Source organism: Zea mays, chromosome 6 (genome assembly GCF_902167145.1).
Source record: "Zea mays cultivar B73 chromosome 6, Zm-B73-REFERENCE-NAM-5.0, whole genome shotgun sequence".
Taxonomy (NCBI): domain Eukaryota; kingdom Viridiplantae; phylum Streptophyta; class Magnoliopsida; order Poales; family Poaceae; genus Zea; species Zea mays.
This window is the reverse complement of record NC_050101.1, coordinates 122129797-122145076: the sequence shown is the minus strand read 5'-3', so window position 1 is coordinate 122145076 and position 15280 is coordinate 122129797. Positions and strand designations below refer to the sequence as shown.

Genomic DNA, 15280 nt, shown 5'->3' with positions numbered 1-15280 from the left:
TTGTGAATTGTGATGTGGGTCAACCCGTTTCAGTTCCGTGTTGAAGCAAAGTCGCAGCTCGCACGTGGCGCTTCTATTACAACGGGCAACTGCAATCCGGTTCTCGAAGCGGGCGGGGTTTGGCCTCCTTTGGGCCGTCCTCTAGATTTTAGAGGAATAAAAGTATGGGCTATTAATTTTATGTAATCTAAGTTTTCTTATTTATTTAACATATTGTTGGTGTCGATCCGAACATCAATCACTGCGATGAGAATCGACGACGGTACTCTCTGCACAGGCACGGACGTTCCGCGGCCAGGGACTGGACGGTCCGCGACCTGGCACGGGGCTCGGGTTCCATGCCTGATGAGCCGGACGGCCCGTGCCTATAGGCCGGACGGTCCGCGCGTGCGCAGGGGCGGCGAGGTTCGCTGGCGACGCCTGGATCTCGCTCCCGGGAGAGACCCTGTCGGGGAGGAGAGATCCTAGGTGTTGTCTAGGTTCGGCAGGCCGACCTAGACACCTCTAATCGACGTAGAGCTGAAGAGAAGCGGAGAATTTGGGGGATTAAAAGACTAAACTAGAACTACTCCTAAATGTACAAGATAAAATACGAATTGTATTGATTGTAGGTCGATTGTTTATGATTAATCGGTCGTATAGAGGAGGGGGGTTGGACCCGTTACAAACTAATCTCCCAAGCTAATCCCGCGAATTTAGCTAACAACTGTACCAAGAAACTCGGAACTCTAATTAACTCTACGCGCGCGCGGATCGTCCGCACCACCAGTGCGGACCGTCCGGCCCCTCATTTTGGTGCTCAACAGGATATAGACACCAGATATCCTAATATGAAGGATTTTAGATTGACTGTTAGACAATATGCTATAAACAAAGAATTTGAGTTGGGTATCCAGATTAGGTTGCAAGATGAACACAAGTGCACGATTGGCTATGACACGGTCTAGAAAGGAAAGGAGAAGGCATTGGATGAACTACATGGTTCATGGGAAGAGAGTTTTCAACTGTTGTAAAAATAGAGGGCAGAGGTCATGAAGAGAATACTAGATAGTGTTATTGAAATTGAATGCAAGGTGGTTAAGGGCAAGGATTATTTCCACCGTTTTTGTGCGCTTGGTCCTTGCACTGAAGGTTTTTGGAGAGGTTGTAGACCATGGCTTGGTGTTGATGCAACTACACTAAATGGCAGGTGGAATGGTCATTTAGCTGCTGCAACTGGTGTTGATGGTCACAATTGGATGTACCCAGTTGCATATGGATTTATGGACTCAGAAACAAAAGACAATTGGAAATGGTGGATGAGTCAGCTACATAAGGTTGTAGGAGATCTTCCTAAACTTTCTATTTGTTCACATGCTTACAAAGGATTGCTAAATGCAGTGCGAGATGTGTTTCTAGAAGCCGACCGAAGAGAATGCTTTCGACATTTGATGCAAAATTTTGTTAAGAGATTTTTGGGTGAAAGTGGTGGACACATGTGGCCGGCAGCTAGGGCATATGACAGAGATGTTTATGAGAGCCACATGACTGAAGTTTATGCAGCATTCTCTAGTGTTAAGAGCTGGTTGGAAACACATCACAAGCTGAAGTGGCAGATATCTAACTTTGATCCTGACATCAAGTGTGATTATGTAACAAGCAATGTGGCTGAAATTTTAACAATTGGATCAAAGATATAAAGGATTTGCCTGTTTGCGAGTTGGCGAACAAGATAAGAGAGATGATAATGATTCTCTCTTACAAGAGGAGAAAAAATGGAGAAAGATTGTATGGAAGGATACTACCAGTAGTCCTACAAATTTTGAATGCTAGAACTAGATGTCTAGGACACTTAACTGTTATCAAAGGTGATAACTATGCTGCTGAGGTGTGGGACAATTACAACCAGAGGTTTGTGGTTAAAGCATATTTGCATGAGTGCTCTTGTTGTTAGTGGCAACACACTGGCAAGCCTTGTCAACATGCTTTGTCATTGATAACAGCCCAACAAGTTAGAAACGTGAGGATAGAGGACTTTATTCATGATTACTACTGTGTGGACAAGTTTAAGAAAGGCATATGCTAGAGAGATAGAACAACTCCCAAGCAAAGAAAAGTGGTCGAAGATGGAGTTGCCATTTTAGGTTGGTGCACCACTTAGTAAAAGGGGAGTTGGAAGGCAACAGAGAAATAGGATCAAAAGTTGCCTCTAAGGTGGAAGCGGATGGTCTAAACGTAGTAAAAAGATTGCTGAAAATGAGAACGAGAAGACTAAAAAATGTTTAGAGGCAAAGTGGTGTCCCAATTGTGGAGAGTTAGGACATCGAAAAACTAGTTACAAATGCACACTCAATGGAACTAAGAAAATGTAATATCTGGGTTACATATTTCATTGTAATTTGAAACGTTTGTTTTATTCTCATTATGTTGCTTTCTTGTGTTCATTTACATTACAGGCCAAGAAAGCCAAGAAAAAATAGTACCAAAAATGGTTTCCTAAATAGACTACGCTGGAGAGACCAGAAGCTACACCGGAGAGACCGGAAACTACAAGATAACAACTAATGCTAGAGAGTCCTGGAATAATGACAAGAAGGTACATATTTCATCACTTTCACCGCGCTTGAATTTGTTGAAAAGTTTTGATACATATATGGTTACATATGCAAACGTCTTGGGAGGCATCCTCTTCTCATGCTTTAGAGACTACGACAACAACTCCAAGGAAGATGACTCCCACAAGGGCGAAGAGAAAGTTGTGATGTTAATAACAACTCAGTTTGGATTGGGCCATTTAGTTTAATAACAACTCCGATTGCCTGTATTAGCATGGGATGTTGGATGTTTGGAAAAGCACTATTTTGTTTGATGTGAGTTGTGACATACATATGCTATTGAATTTCTCCTTTTAGATAAAGAATAAACTTTTTTGATTTTGCACGCTAACCTAAGCAAGCCAATATTCAGAACATGCTATATCAGGCCCTTGTTATTATTCATGAAGTGTTATTCAAACGCATGGGGCAATATCAGGTCTTGTTGTTGAATAAATCCTTGCGCTGCTGATAGTTTCAAGTGTCAGAGTAGTTCCAATCTGTTTTTCGTTTTCTTCAGTTAGTGTTTCAGTTTGTTTTTCTGCGGTCTATTTTTTTCTTCAGTCTGTTTTTTGTTTTCTTCAGCCACATGATGCTGATAGTTCCAATGGTGTATGTTTTTCATTATTTTTTTCATTTTTTCTTCATTCTGTTTTTCTTCAGTCAGCTCCCTTCAAATGATGTTGAATGTCGAAGTTCCTTGTCTAAGGAGTTTACGTGCATTCTCTTTGGTCCGTAGTCAGCGAGAAATGGAGCGCATCAATCAGCTAAAAAAAGATATGCAAAATAAGAGAGGGGTTATATGGTCAGCTGAGAAGACCAAGATATGCTTAAATGATCGGAGTACTATTTAGTGAACAAGATCACTTCTAAATACTCCGATAGAGTTGAGAGTACCGTAACAGAGAAGCCCCCTAGGTCCCAACCTGCCCCACCCCAGCCCCAACCTCAGCTCTTCGCCGCGAATGCCGAGACGGCGGAAACCGACCGCGCTTCCGTCCGCCACCGCCGATTGACAATGAAGCTCCCGGCCGCACTCCCCTGGATCTCCCCGCTGCAGTACCGAAGACCCGGCCGCGGCGCGTCGCCCTCCCCACCGCCTCCACCCCCTCCCACCCGGCGGCCGCGGTACCTCCACCACCCGGAACTCGCGCGCCTCATCGAGTCCTCCCCCTCCGCGCAGCGCGCGCTCGACCTCTTCAACGCGGCCTCCTCCCAGCACGCCTTCTCCCACACGCCGGCCACTTTCTCGGCGCTCCTCGTCCGCCTCGCGCGCGCGCGGCTCCCGCGCGCCGCCGCCGCCGTGCTCCGCCGCACCGCCTCCGAGCCCTGCCGGTTCCAGGAGCCGCAGTTCCTGCCCCTCGTCCGCCTCCTCCCGCCCGACCACGCGCTCGTGCTCCTCCGCTTCCTGCCCGCGCTGCTCCGCACGAGCCGCGTCTCACACAAGGCGCTGGCCGTCTGCCTCGACCGCCTTGTCTCCTCCCGCGGCTGCCACGGCGTCCTCAACGAGCTCCTAGCCGATCTGCGCGACCCTCGGAACAAGTACCTTCCAAGGCCTAACACATGCGTCTACAACATCCTCGTCAAGCACTACGTCAAAAACGGCGAATTGGAGACCGCCTTCAAAGTGCTCGACGAAATGCGCGAGTACACCTGCGCGGACGTGAAGCCGAACCTGGTCACCTATTCAACATTGATCGGTGGACTCTGCCGTGGGGGTAAGATGAAGGAAGCGTTTGAGCTATTCGAGGAGATGATCGAGAAGGACCGCATTGTCCCAGATCAGCTGCTGTACAATGTGATCATCGATGGGTTCTGTAGACAGGGGCAGGTGGATAAGGCTCGTGCAATCTTTGGATTTATGAGGAAGAACGAGTGTGAGCCCAACACCTTCAATTATGCCACGCTGATTAATGGGCACTGTAAGAAAGCGGACATTGAGGCAGCGAGATCGGTGTTCGAGGAGATGAGGAATTCTGGTGTGGAGCCAGATGCTGTGAGCTACACTGCACTGATCGGCTGCCTTTGCAGACATGGAAGTGTGGATGAGGGCATCGGTCTTGTTTTGGAGATGAAGGAGAAGGGGTGTAGGGCCGATGTCGTCACATACAATCTGGTGATTGAGGGGTTGTGCAAAGATGGCCGGACTGTGGAAGCAATGGGCCTGCTGGAGAGCGTGCCGCTGGAAGGAGTAAAGTTGAACGTCGCGAGCTACCGGATCTTGATGAACTGCTTGTGCTCCCGTGGGGAGATGGACAGGGCAGTTGGCTTGCTGGGATTGATGCTTGGACGAGGGTTTCTACCTCACTATGCGGCGTCAAACAACCTGTTGATCGGTCTATGCGATGCTGGGCGCATAGCAGATGCTACGATGGCATTGTATGGGTTAGCTGATGCAGGCTTTATGCCAGAGCCTAGATGCTGGGAGAGGCTTGTGGAGAGTGTGTGCCGGGAGAGAAAGCAAAGGAGATCCACTGATCTACTAGAGGTCTTGGTTGGTGTAGGTTGAGGTCTTGAGGAAAGGAACTGGAGATCGCGGCAGTGTATCTTTCTGCCCCCATTTGCACTACAGGGCTGAATTGATGTTTAGCAACAACGAAGAGAAGGCTGCTGGGCCCTACTGGTACTGGAGACAGCAACCAACAGGTCCTGACACAAACTTTTCTTCCAGAACAAGCTGCTATATCCAGAAGGTATCAAACCATGAAGGCACAATGGCCGCATTATTCACCATTCTCGTCATTGGAGACGTAGTCCAGGATGAGGTGCCGCAGTTGGCTCTGGCAAACAGACTTCCGCTGGGGCCTGTGGTCTTCAGCAGAACCTTTTTTTTTTTTTTTGCTACAAAAAACTTTCATCAGGGCCGGCGATCGGAGCCGGTTTGGACTGAAACCACAGCCATCAAAAGGGTCCTATCTTGCTTGATAGGAAGCGGGCATGACTTCTATTGACAGTTAAAATATTCCCTCCATTTTTTTTACTGCTGCTACAACTGTATGGACCTAATGCTAATAGTAATTGGCTCCTTTTTTGAGGTAACACTGGCATGGTCCATGATCGCTTCGTAGTTTAAATGGGGGGGACAAGCTTTGGTTCACCAGTTGTTAATTTCTGATGGAATTTGTCACGAAAGGCTGCCGCTCTGTTGTAATTTGTGCAGTCAGCTTAGGGCAGCAACGACTTGTATGAGGTGTTTGGTTTGGTGAATCACTCTATCTAAAATAAAGTGGTGCATCATGGATCCATTCCTCAAATTTGGTGGGATAACTCCATTTCACATATTAATACTAAACAACTAACTTTGAGAAATGAGGTGGTGATGGATTAACTCACTCTGTTCCACAAACCAAACAAAAAATTGAGGAGTGAGAATATGATTGACTATCTCATTCCTCAAACCAAACACCCCAGTAGTTCCTAAGCGAGCAACGGCACTTGACACCTGACAAATAAAGACTCACTAATTTATCCAACCAACATTTCATCCATCACTACTGCTGTATCAGACAGCAGGAAATGCGTCAACACTTTATAAATCCACCGATTAATAATAGGGGCAATTGTGATTATACTCTTCTCTAATCTTCCACCAATTAATAATAGGGGTAATTGTGATTATACTCTTCTCTAACCTTGAATATGTGATTTTATCGTTTTTTAAAACTTTATGATTTTACCCGTCTGTCTGTTTGTTTTAAAAATAAAGCCATCGTTTGCAGGAATTAGTGATTAAAAAATAAAAATAAGAATTGCTCAGAATTAGTGATTAAAAAATTTAAAATAAAAATTGCAAGGTAAGAGAAGAATATAATCAATCCTTATGATGTACTCCCTCCGTTTCTTTTTATTTGTCGCTGGATAGTGGAATTTTGTACTATCCAGCGACAAATAAAAAGAAACGGAGGGAGTATGTAGTAGGGCCGCGGAAGCGGAACGGTAGTGTGTTTGTTTTGTTTTCCCTCAGGATAATGACGCTTCATTACTGTAGAGGATAATGGCGGTGCTAGATGAGATGAATAGGCCGGCCGGCCCATCGATAGGTCGTAATTAACTGGAAGCAACATAATGTACATTACATGTATATGTAATCGTCCATGCATCTGAGCATCTGACCATTTTGTTGGCACTTGTCGGACGAAAACCGCTTACCTTTGAATCTTCAGTGTGCTCCTAATGATGATACGTTTTAATTAGCTTTGGGATGCAGACACGGATTTTGATTTGTTGGTCCGTGATGCGTGCACGTACGTTCCAACAATCACTGATCTCGTAGCGTGTCCATGATAACACATGTAGAGTAATTATTAGGGGCAACAACGGCTATGCAAGCAGTCCTTCTGTGCAAGCGTGCAAACAAACCATTTGATCCATTAGATCGTGATCTAATCGTAAGTCACGTTTAACATTTAAACCCTTCCACCACCAGCTCAGTAATCTTTATAAAAAACCCTAACAAACCATAGTTGTATCTGTGGTTGGATTGTAATCTAATGGATAGATGGTTTATTTGCACGTTTGCCCAGAATGACTGTTTGAATATCACTCGTTGCCCTTATTAGGACCGGCCATTACCAAAGCTGTGTATTTCATCCTCGAGGCTGGCGGGCCACCACTGTGTTTACTTGCTTGTGGTACTCGTACTACATGTCCCCATGTCTATATGACTACGACAGAGACACAAATGATTAGAATGATACGCGAACAAAATAATTTTAAAAAGAACTATAAAAGAGGCCGGTCATTTCTCCAAAACCGTAAAATGTAACTGCATCTGGTTAAATATAAAAAAAAAATATTTAATTTTCTTTATCAACACTAATACTACTGCATTGATATACATGTATCTAGAGAGAGCATGCTTTATATTATAAGACAAAAATAAAAAATGTTGTGTCTTATACCGTTCGAGGCTGACGGGGTGGGGGGGGGCTCAGGATCGGCAACGCGACGCCGCCCTCGCCCTCAATCGCGCCAACTACAGGTTCTATTAAGAATAAGAAATCTCATCCCTTCTGGCAGATCTTGCTCGGCTGCCCGGCCGATTGTACGCTGGTTTGAAATTTATGGTCGTATAAATATTATACTTATGCCACATTGGAGAGAAATTTGAAAACAATTGATAATAAAAGGGACATTAGTGCAAGGGTATGAACATATTTTTATAGGCTAAGTTAACACTGTTACGTGCTTATAACGGAATAGGGATAAAAGGAGGTTTCGTTTTGAAATAAGAGGGGCAACGATTCAAAGTTCGATAAACAAGAGTAAAATGAAGTTAGAGTCGTGAGCAGGAGCAACCATATAATTGTCCCTAACTTAAACCATATAAATATACTACATGTCGAGATCTTATGTATCTAAAATCATCACTTTAACCCATCTTGACATTAGTAACTTGGCCTAAATAGCACTAACCAATCCTTAATTTTGTGCTTGTTTGTTTTTATCCTCATTTTTTTTCAACACAGCTGCTCTCAATCACGCACCCATATAAATATACATATCACACCCACAATGTCCCTTTTGCTAGCATTCCCATCTAGGTTTATGTACTATCGAAGTGGTCATCTAAATTATTAAAATTTTCTAGCATTTTTATCTAGATCTATGAACTCTCAAAGTAGTCATCTAGGTCCTTCGCTTTTTTAACTAATCCATCGTAAGTTCACTCTAAATCCAATCACAGACCTGAATTTAAACTTCCAATGGACCACCTAAAAAGTTGAAGGACCTGAATTTTAACTTTGGACGCATCACCTTAAAGTTGGACGTAGCCCAGATGCGAATACATGTTTAGGGTTCATCTCACACAAGACAGAAACGCCGATGCTAACCCTGAATTATTAAGACGGACATGTTCCATATAAAAAAACTACTAAATGAGTTGGCCCAGTTTGCACTCAAAAATATATTGGCTAACAAGAATGTGGAACGAAACGAAACAACTTCGATCGTCCGATGCAGGCGAAAGGCACACGAATCGATCCGGCTTTAATCCGACTTTGGCTTCTACAATATTTTTATCAGTACTTTTATCTTTATCTCTACGGATTTGCAACGAACAGCCACAGCTGAGCTGCCAGCCCAGCAGCCTGACAAGTGACAATCCACAGAACCAGAATGTGGACAGGACAGAAATACCGTGTATGATTCGGGTCTAAACACAGCTGCTTTTAGTTCATTGAGATAAGCAGCTGGACTAAAAAGCTGCTGCAGAAACTGCTTGAATATGTAAAGCTGTGAGATGAAGTGTGGCACACATGGCCTTAGAGTCTGGCAACAAGCAGACAAAAGGCTACAAGAAAACACCACGAAAGTGAAACGGGCGAACTACCCACAAAAGATGTGAATCGTCAGGTTGGGTCTAAAAATTGCACATTTAAATTCAATGTCCGTTTCCTGAATAAACTAAGACCGGGACAAAAGCACGAATTGCTACTTCTGTAGTACAAGAAAACAAAAGCTTCCTTTCCCCCCACTATGTTTCCTTCTATCTAAAGATCAGTAATCTGCGTTTTTTTGCAGAGCAGACTCCCATGAGACTCCTGCAACAGATAGCAAGTCTTAATGTCAGTGTGGCAACGATAATAAGCAGTTAAACGTCAATGTTATCTCCAAGGCTGAATCAGACCTGTTCCAATGTGCCCCAGATTTAAGCTAAGCAAAGTTTCAGACGGGGGAAAGGAACTGTAGATCAATTATTCTCCTACAGTACAAAATATTAAAGCAGCCATTAGCTCCATTACCCAACTGTAGAGAAAGAAAGTGAATCAGTACTGGGAAATTACTTCGTTGCTCTTGTCAGACTTTCCAGAAGATTGGAAAATCCTAGCAAATGCCTTCCGCTCCTGATCTCTTCTGTCAGCAATCTGCGGCAGCTTCCAAAGTTTCAGTAACAACCATATGAGCTCACAATGTCATCGTTGAAAAGGTTATCAGACTGACCTTCTTCTTTGCAGCAGCCAGCTCTCTTTTGATTCCAGCTAATGGGGTCAAAGAAAAACCCATCAGATCGTCAGTTAAATCTATGAATTTCAATGGGACTAAAGAGAACAAACCATCATTTGGCTCCAACTCCAATGCCTGTTTAAAGCTCTCCACGGCTGCATCAATGTCATTAAGTGCAATGTGTGCCTGAAAATTGAACTTAAAGGATCAGGAATTTACAGATGGCAACGGTAAACAACAAGATATTATTAGCATTAAGTGCTTTGGTAAGAAATATATTTTCAGTTCAACCACATATTAAGAGTTTGAGATATCACCACTGATATCTAGTGGGAACCGGTTTCCTAAGCTTGTCCTAAGGGAGCATTTTCTCAAGACAGCCAGAACAGCAAAAGAAGGGCCTAATGTAAACAGTTTATTGGATGCAAAAGTTCAAAGTGCTATTAAAGCGGCACCGGTTTTTTTTTGGCTGTGGGGATGACAGTAGACTCCATGTTCAGAATTTTATTTCACCAATATAATCCTCAGTCATGTCAATCATAGTTTCAAACACAGGATCAGACCAACAGCTGAGCAGCAAAACTAAAGTAGGTATGATAGAAAAGCTACTACACAACAACCTTGGCGTTAGCATTTCATGGCTGAGATAACACCATTAGCTGCAAGTTTTCTAGATCCTTTGGTATCATAGTTAACTACCAGCCTGTTGTTAAGGGAGGCTCACATCCATGTTAGTGGATAACTGACAACTGAGGACACTTGATTGGAGCCAAAAAAACATGAAATGGGTCAGTTTCCAAATAAACTGGGAAAAACTTTGTGTACAGGAGTGTCTATTTATTCTGTCCACATAAGTCAAAAACTTGTAAGCATGATAAGTCTTTTGTCTTGTATGACAGGATAACAATTATAAAAAAGGGAAGCAGACTCAGTGCCGGAGGCTCCCACATGATTGGGGTCTGCGGAAGGGATAAACCAAGGTAAGCCTCCCCCACAAATGCGGAGAGGCTACATCAAAACCCAAGACCTAATGATTCAGTGAGCCAGCTCTCACCACTACAGCAGACCTGCACTGTAGGAAAACAATTATAAACTTAAGTTTTATATACAGATATATAGATACCAGGTTTTTCTTTTATGTTAATGTCATTACTTAATAAATATGAAGGTTGGACTGATGATTTGCTGGCACAGCCAGTGAATTGATGGGTTGATCAGTTCGCTCAATCCCTGTAGCTAAAAATATGTGTAAAGCCACCTTGTGTACAGAGAAACCATTTCAGCAAGTGTTCAGTAGCAAAGGAAAGTAAATAAGTAATATTGCACACTTTAAATGAGACACGCTAAAAGTCAAACATGAAACAGTATTTTATGCAAGAGAATGATCCAGGGTCTGCAGAGAACAATCATAAAACGCAAGTGTTTTGAACTTAAGCTAGAATGTCACCGGCAGCATGTAGTCAACAGCAAAACAAATTATATGACAAAAGTTGCCAACCTGTCCTTGTCGGAAAAAAGCTTTAGCATTTCCCTCCCTTTCACGCAGTGCAAAATCTGCGTCTAATAAAGCCCCACTTGAATCTCCTAACTTTAATTTGCATGCCTGAAAAAGTCATGTAAAAAACTCAGCTGGGGAGGGAAAGACCGCCCTCCTAGTATTATATTAAGAGACCGAAACATGGTCCCAACCGAGAAAATCACTGAACCCCCTGGCCCCCGATCACTAGTGGGCCATTGAAAGTCATATGTGATTTTAAGAAAACAAGTAATAATGCAAGTATATGCCGATGGCATAGTATTGTTATACAGTATTATCCAATCCAAAGCACTGTTACATATCTTCATGTCAAAGATCAATCTATTGAACGGTGCTCAGAGCCTCAGATGGTACACAGAAATAATTATATTAAATCAATTATAACTGTATAATTTTAGAATGGTTCAGATACACTGGCAGAAAAGGAAGACGGTAACAAAAATTCAAACAACAGGTTGACGGTAATTATTTCTGGACTAATGGAACACCGAATCATAAACAAGCAACTAAATTTACATGAGATTGTTGGTAGGGTTTAACTGCAAAGAATATGATGATTAAACCCTAGAAATAGTCCAAATCCTGAACTGAAATTCAAATGCTCATCTACTTTAGAGTTGAAAGCGTACAGGATTGTAAAGACAAGCAGGATAGGGAACAAGTAATCTGAAAACCAAACCTGTAACCATCAAGTTACTCAGGCCATGCAGCAACATTCCAAGTGCTTAGATACTATGAACTACCATGGCAAAGCTAACGAGATAGTACTACTACTACTACTAACACCACATTTTCTTAAATCTAATCTAAGAATGCCAGATATTCACCCAGGTAAGGGGCAATTAGACTAGGCAAGCGAACATACGGAGCTATTAGTGAGTATTATTGACTTGGTCTTCCGCAGTGCTGTGCTCTTATCTGCATAGTTTACAATACCAGTGAGTTACAAGTGTCATGTCCTCATGATCAGTGTGTATCATATAAGAGAAATAACAAAAGCTGAACAGTGTATTACAAGCTGTATAATTTACCTTCATCTATCTCTTCTTTCTCCCAGCAAAGATCCAAGTAGCGCAGAGCTTTCCTGTACTTTCTGAGAGCTGCCTTGTAGTCCTGTTTCTGTAAGAAAAAAGGCATAACCGTCAGCTCCAGATAGGGAAATATAGCCTTAACCATCTACAGAACGGAAATACTGAATACAGCTTCGTAAGTGGTATTTCCTAAGATTTAGGTGTGCATGGATAGGAATAACCTGAGGATAACATCTCCAATTGCAGAGACAAGGAGGACTAATAAAGAATGATAAAAAGGCTAAAATGAAGGACAAAATCCAATAAGATATATGTTTTTACTCTCTAGTTTCTACCAGGAAGCACATCTGAAATCTTGTTGGATTTTATGTGATTTGCTTATTCCACTCTGAAGTCTGAACTGATACAACCATAAAGCCTACTCGGTTTAACTGGAACTAATGAGGTGGCCAGTACACAATAAAATGTGAGACAAAAAAGGATATTACCTTGAAATTGTCATTCCCATAAGCTTTAGCAGACTCCACAGCATCCATCCACCATGAAACCTCAGCAGGCTTCTCTTCAAGATCATTGGGCCAATCTGGGTACGTATCACCATCTTTGAAAAAGTTTACAACTCCATCATCAGCACCTTCAGGAAGCTCCCCACAATCAACAATTTTAACTTCAAGAGTGGGGCAGTCAGCTTCTCCGACAGAAACATGCTCAATAGAGCGAACTACCCCCATTCCTTTCATCACTCTACCAAAAACAACATGTTTCCCGTCTAAATGAGGTGTCCGTGTAGTAGTGATGAAAAACTGAGAACCATTTGTGTTGGGACCAGAATTAGCCATTGAAAGCATTCCTTTCCTCTCATGCTTTAAAACAAAATTCTCGTCCTCAAATTTGGACCCATAAATTGACTCTCCCCCAGTTCCGTCTCCAGCAGTTGTGTCTCCCCCTTGAATCATAAACCCTTTAATAACACGGTGGAAGCATGAGCCCTAAAAAATTAAGTACCAAAGATGTGAATTAGTGACAAGATATGGCAACAAATTCTATGCTACATATGCAGTTTTACCAAGAACAACAAACAAAAAACATGCAAAAAAAAAGAGAAAGGAGCAAAATAACAGAAAACACCCACCACTCTTATTTACTAGCATGCAGTAAGCAGATAACAAACTACAAATTTCACTTCTGAATCTAGAACAGTGGGGTCTCAGACAAATAGTGGTCACAAGAAGCATTATTGTTCAAGATGATGGGGGAAAGCTGTAGAAAAGGGAAAATCAGCAATTACAGACACCCCCCCCCAAAAAAAAACCATTCACTGTGCTTCCATACCCACAACAGATAGTGGAGTTCCATATATGTCCAAAACATATCATCAACGTTAGATATGACCACGCCACGTCACTCCTCATATATCCCTGTTCAATGCAGGATTTTACTCTGGTACCCACTAGAACTTGTCCCTGACTAATGCCAAACAATGACCAGACACAAATCAAGATGACCGGCAAAATAAAGCTATATACAGTGATGTATGTCCCTTCAAAAAGACATCATCTGAACGATAAACATATAAAATCCTGCCAAATTCTCACTAACAGCCATGAACCTTAACTAGCTTGTCTGTCTGTGGCGAAGCTGTAATCACAGGTATTTCGTGCGTGTTCTACGTAAAGATAGCTTCCATTTGCAGTGCTTCCGGCGAGGCTAGCCAGCAAAAAGATTAAAAAAAGTATCACAGGAGTCCAATTCTCGCACTCGTTTTCCACTGCAAACAGTTGGGCGCGCCTTTGAGAGCATAAGAACCTCTATGTGATCAGACCACAATAAAGTACATTGTATACCTGCTCGTACAATACGGCAACTCTACTTCGCACATAAAGTGAGCAACACTATAGGAGAAGCTAACGTGGCCAATTATATAGTAGAAGGGCATAAAGCTAGCACGGGCGGTACATAGGAGGTGTAAATAAAATGGGGATGAAGTCAAAAGGGCGGGGCCCTTATAACAGTAACAGCACTGGAAGCAGCAGTGCATATAGTTCACTGCAGACCAAAGGACACTGATTTGACATCACAGCACCAGTACTGCTGAGGGAAAAAAACAAGAAAAACAAAAGGAACAAGGTTAGAACACAGGCAAATATGCTGACGAACGTGGAATACCCAGCTATATGACAAAAGGATACAATATTTACGATGTCAAATAAGTTTATAGGATCGAATTAATGATAACTACACTATACCTGAATTTAAACAATCGCAACCTGAAGCAAAACTGCGAAGCAACGAGAAGGCAAATCCCTTGGGGACTGTTCTATAGATGAGTAAAGAAATAAACTAGTATATCAAAAACAAATGGCAACTATTTCCATATTACGAAATCTGCATCAAAACCCTAAATAGACAATCCCAGGAAATAGCGCTTCTTCGGTTCTAATTACTGAATACAAACTAGAACAAGTTAAATAGCACCAATATTCAATCCTTTTATTCCGTTACAGCGGAACATTGATATCGCTTTGATTTCCAAATCGCGAAACGCCAAAGCACAAAAAAAGAAGTTATTAGAAATACAAACCGCAGGACAAATAGCAACAAAGAACACAAATCACGCAAGGGCGCAGAGGTAAAGCCCTCGCGACGATCCAATGGATCGAACCTTAAAGTGAAGCGGCTTGCCGCTGGCGGCGCCGATGCCTTTCTCCCCTGTGCAGAGCGCGCGGAAGTTCTCCGCCGTCCGCGGTACCACGGAAGCGTAGAGCTCTACAACGATCCTCCCCTCCATCTCGCCGCCGATGGTGACGTCCATGAAGCACCTCGGATTTTTCACCTCCGCCGCCGCCTCGGGTGCTTGTTCCGCGCCGCGGCCCTCCATTGCGATCGCCCCCAAAGTCCCCAAACCCTAGCCGAGAGGCTTGGTGGAACCTTCTCGAGGCAAAGTGGTGTGGAGGTGGTGGTGGCCTTCGTCGATTACTCGATTGCCTCGGGGGAGCCAGAGCAGCTAGTGGGTTGCGGCGGAGTGGGTTCGGAGGGTTTTATGGTCATATTTTCTAAAATCATGGGGGACCATTTGGGTTTTGGCCTGCGAGACTTCACATTTTTGCACCGTGCCAAATTAAAGCGATTAATTACTACTGCTATAAACTCCCTCTGTGCTTGATATATATAAACTCCCTCTGTGCTTGATA

The 15280-nt window shown here is 43.0% G+C and overlaps 1 protein-coding gene across 1 annotated transcript; it reads right to left on the bottom strand.

Moving 5' to 3' along the window:
* Positions 1–8933: 8933 nt before the first annotated feature.
* LOC100383555 (Peptidyl-prolyl cis-trans isomerase CYP40) lies at positions 8934–15017 on the bottom strand. Its single transcript, NM_001176203.1, has 10 exons — positions 14752–15017; positions 12578–13078; positions 12090–12177; positions 11924–11976; positions 11020–11124; positions 9632–9707; positions 9519–9556; positions 9362–9442; positions 9205–9279; positions 8934–9118 (listed from the first exon to the last, which is right to left on the bottom strand). Exons 1-9 carry the CDS (start codon positions 14965–14967, stop codon positions 9268–9270), a joined length of 1170 nt encoding a protein of 389 aa, NP_001169674.1. The 5' UTR covers positions 14968–15017; the 3' UTR covers positions 8934–9118; positions 9205–9267.
* Positions 15018–15280: the final 263 nt, after the last annotated feature.